This window comes from Pongo pygmaeus, chromosome 21, assembly GCF_028885625.2.
Source record: "Pongo pygmaeus isolate AG05252 chromosome 21, NHGRI_mPonPyg2-v2.0_pri, whole genome shotgun sequence".
In the NCBI taxonomy this organism is placed as follows: Eukaryota; Metazoa; Chordata; class Mammalia; order Primates; family Hominidae; genus Pongo; species Pongo pygmaeus.
Window position 1 is genome coordinate 65,428,403 of NC_072394.2, and position 21,739 is coordinate 65,450,141.

A 21,739-nucleotide genomic window follows, 5' to 3' on the forward strand; every position below is an offset into this window, starting at 1 on the left:
CGCCGCGCCCGCTCGGAATCCTGGTTCCCTGGAGCGCTCACCCCAGCCCGCCCTGCCCCGGGGAACGCGAGGGGGCGACCCGCCAGGCTGCACCCGGGCGGGGCAGGGATGGCGGAGGGGGCTGCCTCCCTCCTCCGCCGCCACCCCCCACTGCTGGGCGCGCCGCGCGGCCGCCGGCTCCGTGGAGACGCGCAGAGCCGGGAGGGCACGGGCGCGACGGGAGGTGTGCGGGGCTGGGGTGCGCGGAGAGCGCGAGGGAGGAGATTCTGAGCGGGGGAGGGGAGGGCGCCGGGGCAGCAGTGCGTGCGCTCCTCCCGGCGCCACAAGCTCGCCCCGCGCAGCCCTAGCCGGGCTGGGCGCTGTCCTCGGGGGCCTGGGGAACCGCGCGGTTTGGAGATCGGAGGCACCTGAAACCCGTGGCAAGCGCCGAGCCGGGAGACAGCCCGAGGAACCACGGGGTCTGGAGCCAGGAGCCGGAAGCTGGGAGTCCGGAGGAGCGCGGAGCCCGGAGCCCGGAGCGCGGAGCCCGGAGCCCGGAGCCCGGAGCCTGGAGCCCGGAGCGGCGCGTCTGGGTCTGGCGCTTCCCGACTGGACGGCGCGCCCGCTGGTCTTCGCCACGCGCCCTCCCCTGGGCTCCAGTTCATCGGTCCTCGCCTGAGACGCGCCCACTCCCGCCCGGACTTCCAGCCCCGGAGGCGCCGGACAGAGCCGCGGACTCCAGCGCCCACCATGCGCCTCAACAGCTCCGCGCCGGGAACCCCGGGCACGCCGACCGCCGACCCCTTCCAGCGGGCGCAGGCCGGACTGGAGGCGGCGCTGCTGGCCCCGGGCTTCGGCAACGCTTCGGGCAACGCGTCGGAGCGCGTCCTGGCGGCACCCAGCAGCGAGCTGGACGTGAACACCGACATCTACTCCAAGGTGCTGGTGACCGCCGTGTACCTGGCGCTCTTCGTGGTGGGCACGGTGGGCAACACGGTGACGGCGTTCACGCTGGCGCGGAAGAAGTCGCTGCAGAGCCTGCAGAGCACGGTGCATTATCACTTGGGCAGCCTGGCGCTGTCCGACCTGCTCACCCTGCTGCTGGCCATGCCCGTGGAGCTGTACAACTTCATCTGGGTGCACCACCCCTGGGCCTTCGGTGACGCCGGCTGCCGCGGCTACTACTTCCTGCGCGACGCCTGCACCTATGCCACGGCCCTCAACGTGGCCAGCCTGAGTGTGGAGCGCTACCTGGCCATCTGCCACCCCTTCAAGGCCAAGACCCTCATGTCCCGAAGCCGCACCAAGAAGTTCATCAGCGCCATCTGGCTCGCCTCGGCCCTGCTGGCGGTGCCTATGCTGTTTACCATGGGCGAGCAGAACCGCAGCGCCGACGGCCAGCACGCCGGCGGCCTGGTGTGCACCCCCACCATCCACACCGCCACCGTCAAGGTCGTCATACAGGTGAGCCTCAGTAACCAGCCCCGGGGCTCCCCTCTCCTTCACCCCAAAAGCAGTGCCAGTGGTGTGCCTTCTGGGTAGGGAGTGGGAGAGATGTCACAGAGACAGTCTACTCCTGCGAGGCTGGGAATGCGGTTGGGGCAGCTTGGGGGCAGCTCCAGAGTTGCCAGGCTCAGCCCCTATCTTCTCCCCTCCTGTTGAGGGGATGGAGCCCCTGCCTGTGACCTCTCTGGTGTGGGTGGCTGGGCCTTGGATGTCTCCGAATTCCTTAAGACCTAATGGAAACGTGCGCTGGCACCTGCGTCTCCAAAGGAAGAGTAACACTTTCATCAGCTTCTCAAAAGACTTTGTGCCCCCAACAGGTGACGTTCCTTCCTCTGCAGAGAAGCCCCCAGACTGGCTCTGCCGGTGCCTCCCAGCTGCCTGCCCTGACCCAAACTTGGGAGTCAGAGCAGAACCTGATGCCGTCTTGGGCCAGTTCCTAGTTTAGCCTCAGCTTTCCCATCGGTGTGATGGGGTAGCCATAGCATTGCCCTCAGAAGGTAGAGCATTCGAGAGAGAACGCGTGGGAAGTGTTTGCATGGCCTCTGACACGTAGAAGCGTTCACAGGTACTATTATTGCTGGATGGTGGGGACGATGTTTCTGCAGGGAAGGTTGTGAGGATCTGCGTGTGGCGGCGGTGTTGTGGTGAGGTGTGTAAAACTGGAGCCGAGTGACTAAGGGCCCTCCAACGGTCTGAGCAAAGCGCCGTGGGAATGCGGGTGGGAAGCCCCCTTGGGAATCAATTTGGCTGAGGTTCGTGGCACAGGGGGTTCCAGTGCTGGAGGGGAGGGCTGATCAAACCAAAGCCCGGAGCAGGAGGCTGGTGTCCAGGGAGGAAGTCAGGGCCGGTTGCACTTTGAAAGGCATCTTGGACATGAGCAGCCTTAGAAGTGTGGGGTTTCCTCCGTTTCTGGTGGGCTAAGGAAGCCAGAGGGTGAAGGATCCGGGCAGAGTCGCCCACCTCTGTCCAGCTAAAGGGGCCAGGGTGGCTGGCTGTCCCCCCTGGCTCCCCACACACCAGCATCGGCAGCCTCCCAGCTAAGCTTCTGTAGTTGCCTGGGCACCCTGTGTATGCCAGTATGCCCGGTGGGGGTGGGGTCAGCAGTACCGGGCAGGGCGTCACCTGCCTGTCACTCCCTAGGCCCTAACTGACCCTTCACTGGCCACCACCCAGGTGGGCTGGGGGGTGGAGGGGGTTAGAACTGAGCTCCCAGTCTCCCCGGCTGCACATAGAACTGGTGGCTACAGGTGTCCCCTCTCCGGGAGGCCCCTCCCACAGATAGCAGGCAGTGAGTCAGGGCTGCTTTGCCTTAGCGGCGAGAGTCCCTCCCCTCACCAGAGGCAGAAGTAGGCACGGCCCGTGGGGTAAACACAGTGAGAAATGACCTCTCCCTCCCTTTGAGGCTTCATCTGCTCTCCCCAAGCTCCTGTCGTTGATTGGCGTTGGCCAGGGGGAACCTCTCCCCAGTCCACGTGGAGGGGCCCCAGGGGCGACAGCCACTCAGTCCTTCAGAAGGTGGCCAGTGGAGGGGTCAGCGCTGTCACTGCCCACCCAGGAGGTGCCCCCGCTCAGACCCCCGATCCCCCTGCTCCCCTGGCAAAAGGCCAGGAGCTCACCAGCCTCCTGCAATCCTCAAAAACAAACAGCCGAAAAGCACACGGGCGTGAGGACAGCTCGGCTCCGCCCCCCGGAAAGTGTCCTCCCCTGCGTGCGTGGGCTCTCTGCTGGGTACTTGGGATTGGGCACCTGTGGGACATCACTTTGCCTCCCAAAGCACCACCTGCCCAGCCTTGTTGCTCAGAGGCTGCGAGGCAGATTTGGCCAAGTCACGCTACGGCCGGCCACAGGCACTCGTCCAATCTCAGAGGCCTGTGATGCATCAACTCTAGGACAGCGGCCCCACGCCCTGCAGACGCCATGCTGGCCGAGCGTTGCTGAATGCACCCTTGGAAAACGTAGTTTCCATTTTTCTTTAAAGGCTCAGCTGCGTGCCTGGGAGCGGCTGATTACAAGGGTGCTCCTCCATCCGATGCTGATGACCTGGGGCTTTCCAGGGCCCCGATGCCAGCTGCTTTGTGTGCTCGAAAAGAACATTCCTCGTAGGAGAGGCCTTGGCTTCCCCGACCCCTGCCCTGCCATTTGTCATTTTGTGAGAGGTTTCCCCAGAATTAGGGGGTTTACGGTCCCCACGTGGGCTTCTGGGCCATTGGCAGATCTGGGCAAACATCCACGGTTTTCAAACGGTGATGTCTGGCTGAAGAGGGGCTGGATACCCTGAGCTAAGTGTCTCCCTCTCAGTGACCACGTTTGGAAGTGTTGGGGCAGTGGCCAATCAAATGGCCCCTCTTTCCAAAACAGGGGTCCTTTCCTGCCCCAGCATCTCCTACGAAATTTTGGCCTGGGCACTTGCAAACAGAAATTGTGTTTAGAAATGAGGTGGTTTGGTGATAACACTCTGGAGCAACTTACAAATAATCCTCTCTGAAGCCAGCTGGGCATTTTCCTAGTGTGTAGCTGGGGCTGGGAATCCAGGCCAGCAGGCAGGACCTGGTGCCCAGGACCCTCCCAAAGGCCCCAGACCTGGCCCCGGTGCCAGCAGGGTGACTGGGAGGAGGTGGGGGGGGACTCAGGGACCTACGGGTGCCCCTGGGTTCCCCTGGACTGTCCTACCCCTCCTCTAACCCACCCGCACACGTGGCCCCACACGGGCAGATGGCCCTTGCTTCCTGGATGGTCCCCCACGGCCCAGGCCCAACCTCCAGCTCAGCTTTGACCTCGGCTGTGACAGGGTCCCGGTGGCACAGGCTCTGTGTGGCAGGGCTCAGGGCTGATGGCCCAAACGGTGGGTCATCAGAGTCCCATGCTCATCCATCCGCGGCGTGTATACTCAACGTGTGCACACGTGTGTGTCCAGAGGCCCACAGTGGCAGGGGTCTGGGACTTCAGGTGTCCGATTCAAATCGGATGAGGTGGCTGCAGCCTTTGAAACAGTTTTAGAGACCCGCCCCTGACCATGGCCACACATGAAAGCAAATCCTCCCAGCCTCACAGGCACGAGTCCATTAGACCCTTCTGAGCAGCCGTGAGGACTCCTTTCATCATTACCATTTTCTGCACCGAGGGAGTCCTGCTCCTGCAGGCTCAGCCTCCCTGCCTCCTGCTTTGTTTTCTCTGTAAGCCTTCTTCATATTGAGTACAAACAGCAGTGCTCTTTGCTGGGTTAGACCCCAACTCAGAGGGCACCTGCTCCCTCCCAGGGGCAGACAGATCACAGGGCGACTTGGCTCCTACAAGCCCTGCTCCAGAGGCGTCCAGGAGCAGACAGATCACGGGGCGACTTGGCGAACACCCCAGCCGTTCAGGACTGGCAGAATTCCGGGAAAGGAGAGGCAGCTGAGACAGGGAAGGAGACGGGTTCCAGTGAAATCCGGCCATGGATTATTTCAGGGCTCCTGTCCCATGCCCCAGACTGTGCCCAGCAACCTCCACAGGCAGCATCCTTGTTCTCAGGAAGGATACAGAGGTGTTTAGAGTGTGGAGTCTGCAATTTATTCTCAAATCGTTCAGAAAAAAAGGTGTGGCCAAATGGAAGGAGAGCAAGCAGATAGTGAATCAAGGGAGGAGACCGCTCGCGGGCCACGCGGCATTGGGCTGCAGCCCTGCCACGGGCAGCCGAGCGTCCTGGGTATTCTTCGTGCAACTGTTCCGCAGTAGGAACTTTTTCAAGTTAGAAAGTTGCAGAAGGCCGGGCGTGGTGGCTCACACCTGTAATCCCGCACTTTGGGAGGCCGAGGCAGGCGGATCACCTGAGGTCAGGAGTTCAAGACCAGCCTGGCCAACATGGCGAAAACCCATCTCTACTAAAAATACAAAAATTAGCTGGGCGTCTTGAAGGATGCCTGTAATCCCAGCTACTTGGGAGGCTGAGGCAGGAGAATCGCTTGAGCTTGGGAGGCGGAGGTTGCAGTGAGCCAAGATCACACCATTGCACTCCAGCCTGGGTGACAACTGTCTCAAAAAAAAAGAAAAAAAAAGTTGCAGAAGAAGGAGTTCTTCAAGAGGTCCTTAGGAACAGCCTGCCCCACTCTGACCTCCCCTGGGGACGGGAAGGGTACCCACACCACGCAGCTATGGGCGGCTCTGGCTCTGGCTGTAGCGACCACAGTGTCCTCACCTACAGCGCAGGGCATAGAGGACAGTTGGCGTGGGGCCAAGAGTCACACACTTCCTCCAGTCTGAGCCCATGACCCTTTAGAGGAAAGGAATGGAGCATTTTTCCTGCCTTTTCTATTCAAACGGTACTTTAGAATAACCCAAGAGTAGATAAAAGGCAGCGTCTCAGCATAGAAATGTTCATCAATATGTGAAGAAGGAGCAGGATGGTCAGAATTACCACCCATCAGGTGCAATCCTGATAAATCAATGGATGCAGGCACGATTTCTTGACAGCTGCTGAGGTCACGAAGGGGAGTTAGGTGTGAGGTGAGCCCTGGTGTGCACACAGCCCCATGGCATCCTTGGAGCAAAGCCATTGAATCTGAATCTGATGGAGCCCCTGATGCCAACACACAGGACACACCAGGGACAGAGGAACAGGGACAAATGCACCATTAGGATGCAGCCAGCAAAACCTAGACCACAAGAAACACCTCCGAATAAACAACTCATTCTGTTCTACAAACAGTGGGGGAATTGGAGACAGTGGCCTGGTTTCTTAGCAAAGACTCAGACAAGTCAACCTGTCGCAGAAAGCCGGCACCAAGGCCGATCATTCTTCCTGCCAAGAAACAGCAAAAAAGCCTGGGTAGTTGAATAGCTACAAATTCTTGTTGTCCAGAGCTGTTGTGGGTATGGTTTTCAAAATGGTCCTGCTCTCTTAGAGGTATATACGGAAATGTTTACAGACAAAATGATGCAATGTCTCAGATTTACTGAAGCATGATCTGGGGGAAGGGGCTGTAGGAGGGCTACAGAGGAGACAAGATTGGTCTTAAGTCTGTAATCATGGAAAGTGGGTGTTGATGACATTTTTGGCATATGTTTGAAAAATTTAGTAATTAAAAGTTTTCAAAAGGTTAAGGTGCTATATGTTGGAAATAAAGAATTTGGCATATGAAATCACCGTTCAGACGGTGACTCTGAGGCTGTGGGGGGTGACAGGGTAGGACACAACAGGGAGGTGACCTTGGCCTTGTTCCAGGCACCAGACCTGCCTGTTGGAGCGAGGTGGGAGACGGCAGGGTGAGGACGTGCAGACATGCGGGTCCACGTCTGTACCCTGTAACCCCGTTTCCCAGAGGAAGCAGAGGGCAGAACCACCTGTGCACATCACGTGGCTGGAGAGAGACAGGGCCTGGAGGTGCTCTCAGCAGGGAAGGCCTACCCTGACCCTGTGGTGCTCCCCATGGGGACAATGGTCAGGCTTTTGAGTGAGATGGGCAAGGGTGGGAACGTGAGGGGCCCAGAGCTGGCCATGGCTGGCTCTGACTGGGCTTGGAGTCCTCGAGAGTGACTTGGCCCAGAGTGGTTCAGGCTCACCTGTTCACAGCTCTGCATTGTGACCCGGGGTCAGCTCTCCTGGGCTATCCTGCACTTGGACTGACAGCATTCTGAGGACGTTCAACTCCAAGGACAAATGGGGTCCTGGGGCTGTTCCTGCAGTTCTGTGGGTGCTGAGGGCAGCAAGGGGGTACGGCCACCCTGTGCTTGCCAAGAACCACCACAAGCCACCCCACAGGTGAGGCAGGGCCTCAGGCAGCAGCCCAGGGATCTCCAGGTCTGTTCTCAGAGGCACTGGGACTCCCAGCTGGTAACATCTGATGATGGGCAGAGAGGGCCCTGGGCTGAGCAGGGCCCGAGAGGACGTCTGGCCTGTGCACGAACCAGAGGCTGCCTTTGTTTTTCTCAATCATAGAAATAAATTCCCACGTGGTGATCTAGTAGTTTGTATCAAGAGAAGAAAGAAGCTTTTCTTTATTTTTGATTCATGGTGAAACACACATCACTTAAAATGTGCTGTTTTACCATCTGTAAGGGCACAGTTGAGCGGCATGAAGCACGTTCACATTGCTGTGCAACCGTCGCCACCATCCACCTCCAGAACCTTCTCTCTCCCCAGACTGAAACTCTGTCCCCATTAAACCCTGACCCCCAGTGCCTGGTAACCTCTTTTCTGCTTTCTGGCTCGGTGAGGTGGATGACTCAGACTGGTGGAATCTCAGGCCTCCCCTGGGTCTTCTTTAAAATGCAGGTTCTTGAAGGCGGGCTTTATGCTGAAAGACGCCGGACTCCAAGGCCCTGGGTGATTCCGAGCACTTGAGGTTCTGGAAAACGCTGAGCTGTTGGGATAGGAGGAAGGTCGGAGGAGGAGTGGGGTGGCCATAGGGGCGCTGGGAACTCTGGGGTGATGAAAATGTTGTGTATCTTGGTTGTGGTTCAAAGCTCGTGGTTTCAGCACGTTAGTCCTGCCTCCGTGAGTCTGCATTGGTTGTGGTTCAAAGCTCGTGGAGCTGTAGACTGAGGGGTGGATTTCGGCACTTGTTAGTCCTGCCTCCGTGAGTCTGTGAAAAACAACAGCAGCAGAGAGTGGCCGAGCTGCCGTCTGCTCAAGGCTGTTTCGGGTGGCCAAGTCCTCCCTCCTGGGGGCCTGTGTGCACTCGAGATCGTCCTCCTCTGGACGGCCACGAAGGGCTGTGGGGAGCATGAGCCCCCAACCCTGCAGCCCCTTGCTCCCTGACCAGGCTGCTGCCTGCACAATGCTAGCTCTGCAAGGGGGGCGCGGAGGGGAATAGAGATCCCGGTTCTTGGCGCTTGGCGGGATGGTGTTACTGAGGTCACAGCCATGGGGTCTGCCTGCCTCGGAGACCCCCACTGTTCCCCAGACACGCCCTGGAGTTTGACCTTGCCACTGCCAGTGAAGGCGCAGTGGCCAAGGGGCTGTCCCCGTCCATGTGTCACCCCAAGGGGAATGCACAGCTCCGGAGGGGGACCACCGGGCTCCACAACGTCAATGAAGAAACTGAGGCCCAGAGAGGGGCAAGGCGCCTGCCCCACCCCGGTGCCCACTGCTCTTCCCAAAAGCATTGCCAGTGGGGCACCACCCGCCCCAGGAGGCCAAGGTGAGAGCCCTGGGTCTGGAGTGCCATGTGGACCTGGCACAGGTTGGAGAGGGGAGGTGCCCAGCGTGCTGACCCACCCGAAGCCACCTACGCCTGCTTTGGGATTTTACATCCCTGTGCACCTGTGGGGGCCGCATCCTGCATACCCGGGGCTGGCTCCTGAAGCCAGGCAGGGGAGCAAAAAAGGAGATCAGGAGAATGCTTCCCAAGAATAGGTGGTTTGCGGTTGTCCCCAGTGGCTTGGAATGGCTGGCTTTCCAGAACCCAGGTTCAAATCCCAGCTTCACCGCTGGCCAGCAGCACAACTCTGGGCAAGTGGTGTGACCATCTGTGCCTCTGTTTCCCCATCAGCCAACTGGAGGTAGCGATTGCCCTGCAGTCTCATGAGTTAATGACATAAAACGCTGGAGACTGTGCCTGAGGCGGAAGAAGGACTCAGTCGCCCATGCGCACAATTTGTGTTCTCCCCTGGACAACAGCAGAAATGCAGCAGTGCTTGGGAGGGCCGGGAGCCTCCCCAGGCAGGAGGAATTCTCTTCTGAGCATCTGGGCTAACATCTTTCCTTCCTTCCTTCATTCACTCATCGTTCATTCACTGAACACCTACTATATGCCAGGATGGGGGTATAGCAGTCCAAAAAACTGGCAAAAGGTTCTGGCCCTTTGAACTCACGTCCCATCAGAGAAGACAGAAAGTAAGCAAAATAAATAGACACGATACACGACTGGCAGGGATTAACAGAGAAAACCACACGGGGGGAGCGTAGGGGTGCAGGCAGGTCAGGAAGGCCTCATGCGGACCCTGCAGGAGCACTCCGGTGGGTGTCGGGGAAGATGCCAGGTAGGGGAACAGCAGGTGCAAAGACCCCAGGGCAGGCACTTGCTGGGGGTGCTGGAGGAACAGCGCTCACCTGGCGGGGTGGCCAGAGCGGAGCGAGCAGAGGGCTGTGTGAGAAGCCACGGGCAGATCACGCGGGGCCTCGTGACCTCGCTGCAGCTTTTATTCTAGAAGAAGTGAGTGGGCGTGGGAGATTCTGGGCAGAGCCTCCACGTGACTTACATGTTAAAGGGACAGTTCTGATGCTTTGTTGAGAATGCATTTAGGGGTCAGAATGGTTGGGTAGCTGCTGCCGGATGCCTGGGGAGTGATCAAGGGTCCTAGGCCAGGGTGGAGGTGGAGAAGGTGGCGGAGAGGGGTTGGATACCAGAGACGTGCTTTTCCTTGTTCCTACTTCATTTTTCGGCTGACAGGCAATAAGATTCCCTTCTGTGCTTGTTCGCACCTATGAGCTTCGATAAATGCAGCTATGTATCCCCACTTCAGAAGACGCATCGGCCCCAGCCCCCCAGCCCTGTGGCCCACCCGGCCCGATGCCCGCCCCTCCACCCGCTGGTTTGCTCTTCTCCCCCGCAGCTTTGCCTTTTCTGGGACGTCGTGTGAGTGGAGCCAGCTGGGCTGTGGCCTCTTGAGCCGGCCTTCTTCCTTCACTCCATCCTCCGAGCTGTTGCCTGTATTGATCAGGCGTTCCTTTTTATTGTGGAGTCAGATCCATTGTGTGGATGGACCACGTTTTGTTGGGGCATTTGCCCACCGAAAGACTTCTGGGTTGTTTCTAGTTTTGGGCGATTATGAATAAAGTAGCTACAAATATTCACATATGATGAATTTTGTGTGAATAAACATTTTCATTTCTCATGAGTAAATACATAGGTTTCAGAGTGCTGGGTCATACAGAAAGTGTATGTTTGCCAGCGTTTCCTAAGCGATGTGCTGTTTTGAACGTCCCTAACCCTAGCCCTAACCCACACGAAAGCAGTGGTCACTCTGCATCCTGGCCAGCTCCTGGTCTTGCCTCACTGCTCTGGCTATGACTTCCAGTATGATGGTGAATAGGAGTGATGAGAGTAGACATCCTTGCCTTGCTTCCAATCCTTTTTTTTTCTTTCAAAAAAAAGTTTTTCATTTATTTAAGTTTTTGTTAGAGCTCTTTTTAAAGTTAGGAAAGTTTTCTTATATTCCTAGTGTGCTGAGAGATTTTTTTCTTAATCGTGAATGAATGTTAAATTTTGTGCAGTGATTTTTCTGTCTCATCATGTGGTAAGATCATGTGGATTTTCTCCATTAGTCAGTTAATGTGGTGAATTATATTGATTACTTTTCAGTTGTAATAAAATGTACATCACATAAAATTTACCACTTTAATCAATTTAAGTGCACAGTTCTGTACTCATTGTCACATGATCATCCCCACCCTCCCTCTCAGTACATTGTCATGCAACCATCTCCACCCTCCCTCTCCAGAGCTCTTTTCATCTTCCCAAACTGAAGCTCTGCACCCGTTAAACATTAACTCCCCATTTCCTCCTCCCCCAGCCCCTGGCAACCACAATTCTACTTTTTGTCTCTATGAATTTGACCACTCCAGGGGCCAAATATAAGTGGAAAACCTTGGTTAATTCCTGAATGATGAACCAGCCTCACTTTCCTGGGATAGACCTCATTTGGTCATGTATTAGCTGGTTTTGACTTGCTAGTGTTTTGCTGAGAGTCTATGCTCATGAGAAATATTGATCTGTAACGTTGTTTTCCTGGGTTATCTTCATCTGGTTTTCTGGCCTCATAACATGAGCTCGGACGTTCTTGTTCCTTTTGTGTTTTCTGTCAGAGGTTGTGTAGAATTGGCATGATTCCCTCTTTAAAGCTTTGGTAGATTCTCCAGCAAAACCATCCAGGCCTGGAGTTTTGTAGGAAGGTTTTTATAAATTCAATTCTTTTCAAAGAAACCAGGTGTAGTCGTTCATGCCTGTAATCCTAGGACCGTGGGAGGCCAAGGAGGGTGGATCACCTGAGGTCAGGAGTTTGAGACAAGCCTGACCAAGAGGATGAAACCCTGTCTCTACTGAAAATACAAAACTTAGCCAGGTGTGGTGGTGGGCGCCCGTAGTCCTGGCAACTCAGGAGGCTAAGGCAGGAGAATCGCTTTAACTCGGGAGGTGGAGGTTGCAATGAACTGAGATCACACCACAGCACACCAGCCTAGGTGACAGAGCGAGACTCCATCTCAAAAAACAAATTATTTTGAAAGATAAAGGAATATTCAGGTTATATATCTCTCCTTGAGTAAGTGTTAGTAATTTGTATCTTTTGAGGAATTTGTCCATATAATCTATTTTGTCAACTTTTAGAGCATAGATTTATTTGTGGTATTCTGTCATCATCCTTTTAATGTCTGTGGGGTCTGTAATAGTGTCGCCTCGTTCATTTCTAATATTGGTAATCTGTGACTTCTGTCTTTTCTCCTTGGTCAATATGGCTAGGATTTTATTAACGTTATTGTTCTTTTTCAAGGACGAGCTTTTGATTTCATTGATTTTTTTTCTATTGTCTTTTAGCTTTCAATTTTATTTATTTATATTTCTTTCTTCATTTCCTTTTTCTGCTTGCTTTGGGTATAATTTGCTCTTCTTTTCCTAGATTTCCTAAGGTGGGAGCTTAGATTATTGATTTAAGATCTTTATTCTTTTCTAACATAAACATGAAATGCTATAAATGTCCTCCTAATTAGTGCTTTAGTGGCATCTCAAAATTTTTGAACATTGTATTCTAATTTAGATCAAAAATTTTTTTATAAGTCTTGAGACTCCCTCTTTAACCTTTGAGTTATTTACAAGTGTGTTGTTTAGTTTCCAAATGTTTGGGATTTTCCTGGTATTATTTTGTTATCCATTTCTAATTTAACCCTATTATGTTTAGAGAACAAACTTGCATGATTTAAATTCTTAATTTTGTGAATGCTTGTTTCATGGTTTAGGATAATGGTCTATGCTGGTGAATGTCACAGGCACACTTGAGCAGAATGTGTTGTGCTGCTATTGCTGGGTATATTTTTCTATGAAGGTCAATTTGTTGGATGGTGTTATGGTATTTAATTCTAGAATTTTTATTGGTTCTTTTAATATAGTTTCTTTTTCTCTTTTAAGAACTTTCATTTTTCCATTTATTTCAAGAGAGTTACCTTTACATCAAAGAGCATGGTTGTAATGCCTGTTTTAAAGTCTTCGTCTGGTAAATCCATCCTCTGGGTCATCTTGAGGGTGGCATATATTGATTATCTTTTCCTTGAGAGTTAGTCCCATTTCCATGGTTCTTTTTCTGTTAAGTAATTTTGAATTAATTCCTGAACATTTTGAATTATATTGTGGTTCTTTGGGTTGTGTTAAAATCCTCTGGAGAGGCAGCCAGCTTGGTCAGAGCTGCTGCTTTTGTCTCACTGTCTGTCCTTGGTGGTTCCAATGCAGGCCTGTTTTTGGGTCTTTTGCTGTTCAGCCATTCCACATGCAAGCGCCATTCAGGGGCAGGCTTAGGTCTTGGAGATGGTTTACATCACAGTGGTTTTCAAGCCCTTAACTATAATTGTTTAGGTGTGTTCCTTACATATGGTAACTCCAGGGCTTGTGTTGACTCATATACAGAACTGGGGGATCCCCTTGTTCAGCTCTCACCTCTCTGAGATTTCCTGTCACACACTCTAGTTTCCAGGGATCCTTTTTTTAGTCCTCCAGCCAGGAAGCCAGAGTATTCCATGTTATGTCCTCTGCTGACTTCTTGAGATCCACCTCTCTATATTTGCTCTTGGAATGGTTGCTCTGGAATATCAGTATGCCTCTGAGTGGACGCTGAGTGGTCAGAGTCTGATCAGATTCATATCATTGCTGATTTACACCTGACACTTCCTGCTTCTCACTTCCACCTTGAGGTCTGTTTCAATGGACTCATTTTTTTCTTGTCAATGGGTCACATTTTACTTTCTTTGCATATCTAGTAATTTTTAACCTATACTAGACCTTGTAGATGACACATTAAAGAGACTGGATTGTGTTGTGTTCCTTTGGAGAGTGTTGATTCTTATTTTAGCAGGCAGTTCAGTGGCAGACTCGTCATCTTGAACTTGGGTCGGCTTGGTTTCATGCTTAGTTGAGTAAACAACTACGAAAAGCCCAAGGCATTTTCCAATATCCCTTCTCACTTGGAAGAACTCAGTGTGTACCTTCAGCCTCCTCTGTGGATTCTGTCTTAGCTGGGGTGGGTTTGGAGGCCTCGCTCTAGGGCTTCCCCATCCTCCGGTGGCATGGGCTTCCTGGCATCTCTGTTGGCTGCTTCATGTGTTAATGAGACTTCTTCCCTCTAGCTCTGCCAGGATGCCAGCCGCCCTCCGATAACCCTTTCGTGGCCTTGTTCTGTACACGCTGGGCCAGCACAGATCCCATAGGAAAGCCGGTGTAGGCTTCTGAGGACCGTCACCATGCAGTCCCCATCTCTAGCACCTGGCTCTGCAGATGCAGCCACAGCCACAGCCCCCGTCTCTGATATCTGCCTTCTTGGCTCAGATAGTAACGTTCTGCCTGGACCTCAGCTCTTACGTCTCCACCAGGAAACTGTCCCCAAACAGAGGCGTGGTGATGACGGGCTCACCTTGCGAGTACCCCTGCCCTCAGGGACCACCGTCCTGAGGTTTGTCCAGGGTCTGAAAACAACTGCCTGATACATCGTGTACAATTTTATAGTCGTTTATGGCAGCAGAGCTAGTCCAGTACCCCTGGTGAAAGTCATCCGTAAATTTTAAACACTGCCTACTTTCAAAAAGATCTGACGCAGCGTATGATAAAAGGCTTGGGCTCAAAGGAATTATTAAAACAATGTTGCAAAAGAACACAGAACAAAGAAATAGAGTTATCCAAGAAACATGAGGCTGAGGACAGCCACTGTGTTTGAGTAAATCTTACACTGAAGCTTATGAAAAAGAGCAACATTATTTGGACTTAAACATTTTTAGCCTGTTGTCTGTGAAAAGGTGAACTTATTGTAAATTTCAGTAACTCTCCTTTGACATATTTAAAGGTTAAGAGAATTCTTTCAAGAGCCTTGTTTTCTTATAACTCAAACACGGTTCCTCTCCTTAAAAACTCACTTCCAGGCTCTCAGCGTTCAGAGAGTACGGGAGCTGTTTGGGAATCATTCCTGCTTGGGCATCACTCAACGGTAACTGCTCACAACAGCCGTGGGATGTTGCTGTCTGGGGTGTCACTTCCCAGTTGTTTGGCAGAATCATGAAGCCCCCAGCTCCTGCGAGTCAGGGAGGGACCGCAAGTGTGTCTGGGCCGTGTCACTCCAGAGCTGCGAATAGAGCCGTCCGGGATGTGCTGGTCAGGAGCCAGGGCAAGGAACGCTCATTTGTCCACCTGTCGACTTCAGGCTGCGTGCCCAGCAGGATGTGCACAGTAGGAAGCGGCTGTCGGGGGTCACTATTTATTGCCTGGAGCTGAGGGATAAGCCGTTCCATCTGGGCTGACCCCATGGTGGAGGACCAGATCCAGGATCCCCGGACCAGGGCTCACCAGCATTTCCCATCACCGCCGCCCTGCCCTGCACCCTTAAAACACAGAAGCTGCCAGTGGGGACAGAGGTCTTTCCAGCCTAGGGACCTCCTCAGACACAGCAGCCTGAAGCGCCTCTCTCTGGCCTGTCCTTAGTACAGGGAGCCCCCAAGCACGGGGCTTTATTTCCCCTGCACCTGTAATGGACTGAGGGCGTCAGGGCCGAGCCAGCGAAACACTGGGGTTGCTTTGAAGCCGGCTTCAGGTGAACATGCTGACCCCCTGGGTGGTCTCCAGGTGGTCTTCCTGTGGCAGCAGGTCAGGTGGAGGCAGCAGCCTCTGAGGCAGGAGGCAGAGATGGGAGGGGCCATGGGCAAGGGGTCTGGCAGCTCTGTGTCTGCCCAGCGGCTTCAACCAGCTTGTAGGAGGCAGTGGGGAGTGGCTGCCCAAACGGCCCCACTGTCCCCACAGGCCTGGCACAGGGTTGAGGGTCCAAGATTCTGCCCCGCTCAGAAGTTTGCTTTGCCAAAGTGGCCCAAACTCTCAGGGGACCCGAGCCACGGCCTCCCAAGTCCTGGGAGGAGCCAAACTGCACCCAGACCCTTGCTGCATCCAGACCCCAGCTCAGAGGGCAGCAGCTCTCAGTGGAGCCCCGGGACAGTGGGGCCTCTGCAACCCCAGAGGCCTAGAAGGTTAGGGACAAACACTCAGATGCTAGTGCAGTGACCTGAAAGCGTGCCTCTAACCAAAGGAAGCATGTCTGGAACAGGGAGGGTCGCCGAGGCCCCTACCCTGGCGAACTTGCCACAGACTAGAAGCGGGTAATTGCGGGGCACTCAGACAAGGTTAACACCCATTAAACTTCCTGCAGTGGATTTTCCTGACAGCTTCTTCAAAAGGAGCCCATCTAATGTATTAAAAATACCTGCATTTGTGTCCGATCAGCACAGAGATGCTCAAAAAGCCTCCAGTTAAAACCAGTGAGGCGGAGATCTGTGTTTTGACGGCTGCAACCCCAAATACCTTTCGTGCTTCTGCCTGTCATGAAGAACCACAGAAACCCCGAGGGTCTCCTGGGCAGGCACTGGTATCTTGGGGCTGCAGGGGCTCAAAACACAGAAATGTGTCCTCCACGGCTCTGGAGTCCCGAAATCAGGGTCCCAGGCCCACACTCCGTGGAGGCTCTAGGGGAGGACCCTTCCTGCCTCCTGCAGCTCCTGAAGGCTCTTGGCATTCCTTGGCTTGTGGCCGAATCGCTCCTTTCTCTGCTTCTGTCTCCACGTAGCTTCCCCCATGCGTCTCTGTGTCATCTAAGGATACCGGTCATTAGATTTAGGGCCCACTCCGATCCAGGATGATCTCATCGCACAGTCCTCAGTTACATCTGCACACTCTTTTCCCAAATAAGGTCACACAGGTTCCAATGGACATATCTTTTCGGGGCTACCAATTACTCCACAACACCACAGTTCAAGGGGAGAGGCAGCAGGCACCAGGACTCCTCTCCCGGCACACAGGAGCTCTCTGTGGGCACTGCTCCCCAGGGCACAGGATGGGGCTCCCTGGCTCCTGGTGAAAAGCAAGCACCAGAGCCCCAGATAAGTGCAAGGGGAGGAACAGGAAGGGGCTGGGGGGCTACCCCAGCACCCAGCCCCAGCTCAATTGTGTAGGACAGTCCCAACCAGCATCATTCTGGCCTCCCTGCAAGGGGGAAGGAAGAGGAGCAGGGGTAGGAGTGACCTTTCACAGCCACCCTGGCCTCATCCTGCGGGGCCTCCAGCCAGGTGAGGCCATGCAAGACACGGTGGGAAGCGGGAGGCGGGAGGCGAGTGGGCTCGGGGCATTTGCCACCCTCTGCCCACTGCACTGTCGGCCCCGTCTCCCCCCGGCTGCCTCCCGGTCCCGTCACTGCCCACTCCTCTTGCTCCCTGGGGGATAAGGCGGAAAGAGGTCCCCTGGATTCAAGCCTTCGAATCCTGCAGCCACCCAACCGGCCGCCCCATCTGTCCATGCCTCGTCCGCTGTCCCTGAGCTCATTGTCTTCCAGTTGCTGGTTGGAGGTGCCAGCTAGTTCCTGCTGGGTCCGTCTGACAGTGACACAGGGAGGTTCAGGTGGGCACGGACACCACCGCCTCAGCTCTGAGTGTTATTGGTATCACCCCCAACCTTGAATCCCAGCAAACCAAGAGGAGGGAGGAGGACGGAAGGAGAGGGAGAAGAAGGGAGGTGGAAGAAGGGGGAGGAAGAGGAGGGAGGGGGAGGGAGAAGGAGGGAGGAGGAGGAAGGCTAGCAGTGCCCAGGATCACCCAGCCCAGGAAGAGCGTGGAAAGGAGGCCGGCCCTGGCTTGGGGGTGGGGGGACTCTGGGTGGCTCTGCCCTGCACCCTGAAATCTCTGTACACCAACCTCATAGGCCAAGAGATCTACTGCCCTGTCCCTGCCCTGGGGCTTGACCAGAATGTCGGGGGCAGCATTTCGGGTACAATAAAATGGACATGCTCACCTGCCCTTGGGGTTAGCAGCCCCCACCGGGTCACCAGCAGCTCCATCCCAGCCTGAGGGGTGAGCAGCCCTTCCGAACCGGTCTCAACCCTTTCTGGGGGCCGCCATTGTCCTGATTCTCTCCCCAAAATTGTCAGCTGGGATCACCTTGCAGAAACCCAGTTAAAACCCAAGCACAGGACCCCAAGGAGACGGATCTTCCGAGAGGCTCCAGCCTCCAAGAGCCGGCAGATCGGCCTGCGTCTGTCAAGGGAACTGCCGCGACTATTTGTCCATAAATAAAACCTGTTTTCATTTCTCCTGCCCTCAAGAAACTGCTGCCATCCGAGACTAGGCCCAGGAGGGTGGGCTGCTTATAAAGGAAATGCAAGAGGCACCAGCAGGACCTTGCTTAGCACTGCATCCTCACTGCCCGCCCGCCTGTCCCCAGGAGAATCAGCCATCCCAGGCATAGCAGGCTTTAGGATGCTGAGATTGCCTGGGCATGCTGGCTGGTTCCTGTAGCCCCTGCCTGGGAGGCTGAGGCAGGAGAATCGCTTGAGCCTGGGAGGTCAAGGCCTCAGTGAGTCGTGATGGCATTACTGCATTCCAGCCTGGACAGCAGAGCAGGACCCTGTCTCAAAAAACAAACAAACAAACAAACAAAAAACCAAAAAAGATGGTGGGAATGGCTTCACAACCGTGGAGTGCTTTTCTCATTTTCCTAGGTGAGGAGGAACAGGTCCATGCTCCCCAAGGCCCAGCCACCTAAGACAAGCCTGGCCCCGGCCGCGTTAGTGGAGGAGGCTACAGACGGCCAAGATGCTCACAGGCCGGGCACTTCCTGCCCAGGATTCCAGTGTGGCCCCATCCACACTGGGATGGTTTTGAGAACCAGGTGACGGTATATGCACCTGTTCTCTGAGCCCCATCTGGAAACTGCTTTGTGGATAGCCGTGGCCTTAGATGAAAGGGGTCCTCGCCAGAGCTTGCGGGGTGCACGGCTGGAGGAGAAGGGTTTCTGCATCACCTGTTTTCATTGGTTCCAAGGCCCAAGGCCCTCCTGGAGTCCCTGAGAGACCGCCTCATCCACCTGGGAAGCAGGTTGCCTGCGTAAGCCAGGGCAGGACACATCAGCCCCACACAGGAGCCCGTGAGGGCTCCTCACTGCCCTCATCCTGAGCTGGGCTCCTGCAGGCTCCCCGGCCCCACAGACCTGTCACCATGTGGATGTGCTCTCTACGGCTTACAGGGCCTGAGGACAGGGTTTCCTCTCCACCCTCAGGGAGCAGCAAGGGCTGGGTGGAAGCGGGGGGTCCCAGCAAGTCCCAGCCCAGAGTGCCAGGAACAGGTGAGCTGGAGTGAGGAGTGAACACTGAAAACACACAGGCTGTCACCGCCTGGGGCCATGGGTTCTGCCCCAGAGAGCGCCAGCCAGACTGCTGGCGGGTCTGGAGCCACCTCTGCACCCTGCCAGGCCGCCGGTGCTCAGCACTGGTCTGAGGAGAGTCCACTGCGGTACGGCCACTGGGCAGTGGCTCCAAGCCCCTGCCTCCAGCATTGAGGTGACTGTGGGGATAGCACAGAGAGGGCAGCTGGACATGGATTTCCTGGAGGGGAGGTGGGAGTGCCTGAGCCACAAACAGATTTCATCACAAAACCCGTGTCTGGCGTGGTGGCGGGGGGACCTGTGGGCTGAAAGCAGCGGCCCCTGGATCAGCAAATGGCCCCGGCCTCAGAACTGCACAGCAGCTGCCACAAGGGCCACGGCCTCGGGCCAGACCTCAGTCTTCTGGAGTTTCCTGAGGGCCAGAGTGGGAGAAGAGCAAGGGCAGGTGGGCACGGGTGCCATGGCGAGGGTGGGGCCAAGTGGGCAAAGGGACAGACCTGTGTTCCCGGCGCTCCCGACGTGGGCTGACCCATCACCCGGGACCTGCACTCACTGACCTCCTGTCACAGCAGATGGGGGCCCAGCGGCTGCCCGAGGCCCACGGTGCCTGCAGGGCCAAGGCAGGGCCAGTCTAGGCCCAGCCCCATCATCTGGCTCTTTACGCCCCCTCCTGGGGCTCCTTATGACCACAAGGAAGAGCCACATTGGTGGATGAGGGGTGCGGACTGGACAGCAGGGAGGGCTTCCTGGAGGAGGGGCCGAGTCAGCTTTGAAGTCAGGGGAAGGGAGTGGTGCACGGGTCCCCCCGAGTCTCCCAGCATCCGAGCCTTGATCAACAGGAGGGAGACGGGCACCTTGGGGTCGGTGCTCTCCCTTTCCCTCCCTAGCTACTCAGCTGGACCCCAGGGTCACCTCCTCCATGAAGCCCCGTTTCCCCATCCCTGTGGTCAGTGTGTGCAGCAGCCCCACCCTGAGGAGGGGGTGGAGCTGGGTGGGTGCAGACACTGCTGGTGATGAACAGACAGACATCCCCGCAGGAGGGGACGGAGCTTCCGTTTCCAGCACCAGCTTCACTCCCGGGGATTTTTACTGTTCAGTTTCTAAAAATGGCAGAGAGTTCATTTCTCAACATCCCTTGGCAAGGCCTGCTTCCATTCCAGTGAAAGTGGAGGCCATTTGTGGTTTCCTCTGCCTGCCAGAGGCTGGGCCACGGTGTCTGTGGAAGACTCCATGTGCACAGCTGGGCTTTCTTTGTGTGTGCTCAGGAAGGGGAAGGAAAAGGAAAATGAGTCGTGAAGGGCAGGCCAACACCCGCAGGCCAGGCAGGTTTCACGGCAGCTGCTTCCGCCAAACGCCAGAGGCACGTACATCAGGTCACCTGGACAGCCCAGCCAGGTGCCCACCTAGCTTCTGTCACCTGCACCCAGAACCGGCCCTCAGTGGAGTCCTCACTCCAGACAGAGGGGCTTCGGGACGCTGAGAAGGGTCTTGGGGTAGATTCTTTTCTGAAGGAAGCTGGAGATGCTGAGTTGGAAAGGGACCCTAAGACTGTCCCCTGACCCCACCCAGCCCTTCTGGCGACACTCAGAAGAAGCTGCTGGCAAGAGCCAAGAGATGGACGTCCAATCCTCGGTCTGTGCACACCTGAGGGGCTCGTGCCCTGCAGGGAGCTGAACCTGAGACTGAAGCTGTATCCAGATACACTTACTCATGGCATGTCCCAAATGCCTGACACCCATGGATCCACCCAAGTCTGCTTCTCTACTGTGCCTGCAGCCCCCAGGAGTGGCCATCTGCATGGTCAAAGCCACTCCTCCCAAGTTGGGGGTTCCGGGAGGATGGCAGGGTGGGGAGAGGGTAGCTCCCTGGGAGCCCCAGGGTGGCCTGTTCAACATAGGCTCTGTGGCTTCCAGCCCACTAGAGAGAGATGAGACAAAGGGAGAATAGAAAGATCTGGAATTTCTTTCGTGCAAGGAGCAGGGGCAGTCCTCAGAAGCACAGCCTGAGACAGGGATTGTGGTGCAGGTGATGGATGGAGGGGAGGAGAGGGAAACATAGGTGTAACTCAGAACCTTATAGCCTCAGGAATCTCCCCCAGGGATGCTTCCAGAATGCAGACCCCAAGGCTCACCCCAGACCAACTGGATCAGAATCTCCAGGGCAGGGACCTAGAACTTGGGGCTTGGGGTTTCTAAATTTTTTTTTTTTTTTTTTTTTGAGATGGAGTCTCGCTCTGTCGCCCAGGCTGGAGTGCAGTGGCACAATCTCAGCTCTCCACCTCCCAGATTCAAGTGATTCTCCTGCCTCAGCCTCCTGAGTAGCTGGGATTACAGGAGCCCGCCACCTCCCCCAGCTAATTTTTTATATTTTTGGTAGAGACAGGGTTTCACCATGTTGGCCAGGCTGGTCTCAAACTCCTGACCTCAAGTGATCCGCCTGCCTCGGCCTCCCAAAGTGCTGGGATGACAGGCCTGAGCCACCGTGCCTGGCCATCTAAATTGTTATTAATAGACTTTATTTTTTAGAACAGTTGTAGAGAAGCGTTGAGCCCACAGGACAGCGGCTCCATGGTGTCTCCCCGTTATTAACATTTTGCATTAGTGTGGTACATTGTTACAATTAATGAGCCAATATTGATACATTATTAAGGAAAGTCTGCAGTTTATATTAGGATTCATCAGTCTTGTACCTTTTGTGGGTTTGGACAAATGCGTAATGTCCTATATCTACCATCCCAGGATCCTGCAGAAGAGTTTCATTGCCCTAAAACATCCTTGGAGCCCCACCTGTTCATTCCTCCCTCCCCACAACCCCTGGCACCCACTGATCCTCTTACTGTCTTTCCAGTTTGTCTTATCCAGAGCTTCATACAGCTGGGATTATACAGTACG

At 55.1% G+C, this 21,739-nt stretch overlaps 1 protein-coding gene across 1 annotated transcript in view; it reads left to right on the forward strand.

Moving 5' to 3' along the window:
• The first annotated feature begins 274 nt into the window (after positions 1-274).
• Positions 275-21,739, forward strand: part of NTSR1 (neurotensin receptor 1) — a 53,346-nt gene continuing 31,881 nt past the window's right edge. The window contains exon 1 of the mRNA XM_054468253.2: positions 275-1,443. Coding sequence (XP_054324228.1) covers positions 730-1,443 — 714 coding nt within the window. The 5' untranslated portion in view covers positions 275-729. The remainder of the gene's footprint in view (positions 1,444-21,739) is intronic.